The 4,356-nt window shown below is 38.6% G+C and overlaps 1 protein-coding gene across 1 annotated transcript; it reads right to left on the bottom strand.

Moving 5' to 3' along the window:
• Positions 1 to 1,024: 1,024 nt before the first annotated feature.
• On the bottom strand, positions 1,025 to 3,502 carry LOC109896435 (permeability factor 2-like). Its single transcript, XM_020490689.2, has 4 exons — positions 3,200 to 3,502; positions 2,688 to 2,814; positions 2,242 to 2,325; positions 1,025 to 1,550 (listed from the first exon to the last, which is right to left on the bottom strand). Exons 1-4 carry the CDS (start codon positions 3,261 to 3,263, stop codon positions 1,478 to 1,480), a joined length of 348 nt encoding a protein of 115 aa, XP_020346278.1. The 5' UTR covers positions 3,264 to 3,502; the 3' UTR covers positions 1,025 to 1,477.
• Positions 3,503 to 4,356: the final 854 nt, after the last annotated feature.

Below are 4,356 nucleotides of genomic sequence, written 5' to 3'. Positions count from 1 at the left end.
GTATTTCTTCCTGCAAAAGCTTTGATTGGTTGGAGCACGTCCTCCGGAAGTGGTCATACTTACCATGTATATCTATGGAAGGGGTGAGACCTACGAGCCTCCTAGGTATTGTATTGAAGTCAATGTTGCCAGAGTAGGACGGAAGCTTGCTGTCCTCCGGCTGCACCAAGGTGCTACCCCAGACAGTGCTGTTGAAGTTACTGTAGACCTTCATTGCAACATATCCTATTTTTTATTTAATCAATTATTTGATTAAGGAGGTTGTTGTTCTCCCCACTGTATGTATTCTACTAAGACATTAAACTCAGAAATACTCTGAGAAAAAAATATATGAACAAAAGTTGAACCTATTCGTCTTAAAACTGCTGTCATTTGTCAGACAGGGCTGGTTTCCCAGACACAGATTCAGTCTAAACATAGTTCGGGGCAAAAAAGCATGCTCAAATTAATGGAGAATCTCAATTTAAAAAGTCTTTTAGTCCAGGACTAGGCTTGATGTATCTGTGTCTAAGAAACTGGCTCCAAATGTTGTTCTCTGCATGTGCTTCCCACAAAACTAATGCAAATAATCCGGGCTCATTCTATTTCCATGTTCTCACAATGAGTCTTTTTCTTAAAGTATTGGCACCATACCAAGACCTCTGTGTATTGGTAAATGAGGGTTTTGGCCAGGATACAAAAGAAGATGCAATGACTTGTCCTCATTGTCTTCAGTAATAACCTTCAACAGTAAGTCACATGCTGCAGCTTCTGCAGGCACTGTGTGAGACATTGTCATCACAGGTCAAGGCATCAAAACACACTGCCTGCATTCCAAATGGAACCCTGTTCTCTATATAGAGCACTATGTTTGACAAGGGCCCATAGGGCTCTGGTCAAAAGTAGTGCGCTATATAGGGAATTGTGGGACATAGGGAACGACATTAGTTTGCCAACATCTCTGCCATTGTCTTTGCTATAGAGCTTATTTTTGTCTGGAAACCAAAGGCTTGACTGAAAGTGGAACGTTATACAGAGACAGTCAGCAGATATGAATATGTTGTTTTATTTGCTTGCTTGGACAAGTTAGAAAATGAAAGCATCAATAGACAGACACTGTCTTTAAGTCCTGTTATAAAGGACTATTTTCAGTTACCTATATGCAGCTCTCTTCTTAAGGACTCCTCCTTCTGACCCTACCTGTGTTTTTCACAGGTGAAGATATAATGAACATATAAGTAGTAAAACATATGATATGTAATAAACATACCAAAACAATGAATGGACATATAATTCATATAAGATTATATATTTGGGTGTGATATATGAGACGGCAATGAAGTCGTGCGTGGATAGAGAAAATGGGCACACAATGCCACATCTACCCTTCCACTCAAGATAATTATTTCCCAGTGCAATATCCCAATCGGATTCATAGTATTCTAGTGGGTGCTTCAGAATTGGTCACTTCGAAGGCAGTCCAGTTGAATCATTCCCATCATCTGGTTGACAAGTGTAACAGGGCAGGAGTGACGCTTCCAACCTCTTTAGAACGTTTGCTTTCCTGCATTCTGCAAAATAGAAGACAAACAAGTCAAACTAGCTAAGGACATAGCTTTTTTTTTATTTTATCTCTACGGGATTGGTGTCTCTAATCTAACTGCACTGTCCAATTTACAGTAGCTATTACAGTGAAAGAATACCATGCTATTGTTTGAGGGGAGTGCACAATTATGAACTTGAAAATGTATTAATAAACCAATTAGGCACATTTGGGCAGTCTTGATACAACATTTTGAACAGATATACAATGGTTCATTGGATCAGTCTAAAACTTTGCACATACACTGCTGCAATCTAGTGGCCAACATCTAAATTGATGATGGTACAAAAAAAACATGTTTTTCTTTGTTATCTTTTTAACCATGTAAACAAGATTATTTTTCAGTCTCATCAACTGTAGGCTAGCTGCATACAGCCTATGCGCACTGTCCATCTGGTCAGGGTCAACTCATTGGTAACGTTATGTATTTTTTACCTTTTTAATCTAATGTGCTACTTTCTCCTACATTCATTTCGCATTTCCACAAACTTCAAAGTGTTTCCATTCAAATGGTATCAAGAAAATGCATATCCTTGCTTCAGGTCCTGCACTACTGGCAGTTAGATTTGGGTATGACCAGGCTATGATTTCACTAATACAAGGCAATGGCAGCAATGCACTGCCATGGACTATATTATTCAGTTAAAGATTGTTATTACCTTTTGGTTGATCTCTCCACCAGAATCTTCACCGAACGTTTCTTTGGGTCCAGGCAGAGTTGACCTCCCCTTTTGAGTGTGACACTGAAAATAATTAAAGGCATAGTTCATAGATGATCCATAGACTACTTTCAAGGTCAGGAATGACAAAATATCCCTTTAATTCACTTCAAAATGTGCACCAGTACCCTTTGAGCAAATTCTTGAACTTGATTTAAATCATAAGTTACTTTTCATGTTTTTAACACTTAGTCTGAAGATCACTGTCAAAACAATTAACCTGATGATAAACTATCAAGGTGTCGATTTATCATTTTGAGGGACAACAACATTTGTACTTATTCTGAGGAGAAGATCATTGTCAAAATGTATTAATAATCATACCGGTTACTGATTATAAATGCTCAGTTATGTTGATTTATCCTTAGAGGGAGGGATACACTCACATGACTTCAGTCTTTGAACAGTGTGGGCGAGGAGAGAGGTGCCACACACTCTTTAAATCCCTGAACGGAATAAGACCAGTCTGCACTTTGGGGCAAAGGCAGCGTAGAACCCGTGGTTGCTTTATCCCTATAGAGAGGTAGGGTGGAAAGCACAATGGCTTTGTCTTAAATCTCTTTTCAGTGTTTTTCTTGCATGTGTATATATCTATGCCGTAACCATAGATATATACACATGCAAGAAAAACACTAAAGTTAGGGCTAGAGTTAGGGTAAGGGTTGCTGCTGTAAACACAGTATAACAATGAGTAGTAGTTACATTAGTTATTCATTTGTATAAACATGGATAATAACCCAGTAATAAGAACACTGTCATGTAAAGAGTCGCCAAGACTACTGGAATGTTGATTAGTTGCTAAAACTTCAAATGAAAGTACCCAGCTTATAAATGCAGTAAAATAATAAAATACATAATTAAGTATACAATATTAAGTGAAGAATCAATGATTATTTACCTTCAGTTGTTGAGAAGATGGACAGAAGGGTGAGCAGAATGATGGTTATGCTTGCGGTGTTCATGGTGATATACGTTTACATGCAACCCCGTGGACGACAGCTTTACTGTAGGTCTCTAATGGTCTCTAAGGATGATTCTGTTGCAGGATGAGCGTGTGGCGGTCTTTTTGCTAATCAAGTGGCTTAGCAAATAGAAGAAGAGCTGCCCATCTGTCTGCTTGAGCTTGGAATTCAATGCAGGCTGTTTCATGTCAACCCAAAATCACTTTCTCACGCTCTCTCACTGTGTCTCACTCTCGCTCTCTTGCTGTCTCTCACTCTCACTGTCTCTTGCACTCACTCTGGATTTATTTGAAGACAGACATGCCATCTAAGCAGAATTGCAAAGAAAAAGCTATATCTCAGACCAGCCAATAAAAATAAAATATTAAGATGAGCAAAAGAACAACAGACACTGAACAGAGGAACTCGTCTCTTCACTGTTGATGTTGAGACTGGTGTTTTGCGGGTACTATTTAATGAAGCTGACAGTTGAGGACTTGTGAGGCATCTGTTTCTCAAACTAGACACTCTAATGTACTTGTCCTCTTGCTCAGTTGTGCACCGGGGCCTCCCACTCCACTTTCTATTCTGGTTAGAGACAGTTTGCACTGTTCTGTTCAGTTTCTTGGCAAGTTCTCACATGGAATAGCCTTCATATCTCAGAACAAGAATAGACTGACAAGTTTCAGAAGAAAGTGCTTTGTTTTTGGCCATTTTGAGCATGTAATCAAACCCACAAATGCTGATGCTCCAGATACTCAACCAGTCTAGAGGAGGACAGTTTTATTGCTTATTTAATGAGAACAATAGTTTTCAGCTGTACTAACATAATTGCAAAAGGGTTTTCTAATGATCAATTATCCTTTTAAAATGATAAACTTGGATTAGCTAACACAACGTGCCATTGGAACACAGGAGTGATGGCTGCTGATAATGGGCCTCTGTACGCCTATGTAGATTTTCCATAAAAATCTGCTGTTTCCAGCTACAATAGGCATTTACAACATTAACAATGTCTACACTGTATTTCTGATCAATTTGATGTTATTTTAATGAACAAAAAAATGGTTTTTCTTTCAAAAACACGGGCATTTCTAAGTGAGCCCAAACAGTA

This window comes from Oncorhynchus kisutch, linkage group LG9, assembly GCF_002021735.2.
Source record: "Oncorhynchus kisutch isolate 150728-3 linkage group LG9, Okis_V2, whole genome shotgun sequence".
Classification (NCBI taxonomy): Eukaryota; Metazoa; Chordata; class Actinopteri; order Salmoniformes; family Salmonidae; genus Oncorhynchus; species Oncorhynchus kisutch.
Note: the sequence above shows the minus strand (reverse complement) of the source record. Positions and strands in the feature narration are given on the sequence as shown.

Excerpts from the sequence above, each read along its gene's own strand:
- LOC109896435 (XM_020490689.2), bottom strand. The coding sequence starts at position 3,263 with ATGAACACCGCAAGCATAACCATCATTCTGCTCACCCTTCTGTCCATC. Across the intron at positions 2,815-3,199 it reads CATCTTCTCAACAACTGAAG|GGATAAAGCAACCACGGGTT; the intron begins GTAAATAATCAT and ends ACCTCTCTATAG. Across the intron at positions 2,326-2,687 it reads TGTTCAAAGACTGAAGTCAT|TGTCACACTCAAAAGGGGAG; the intron begins GTGAGTGTATCC and ends AATTATTTTCAG.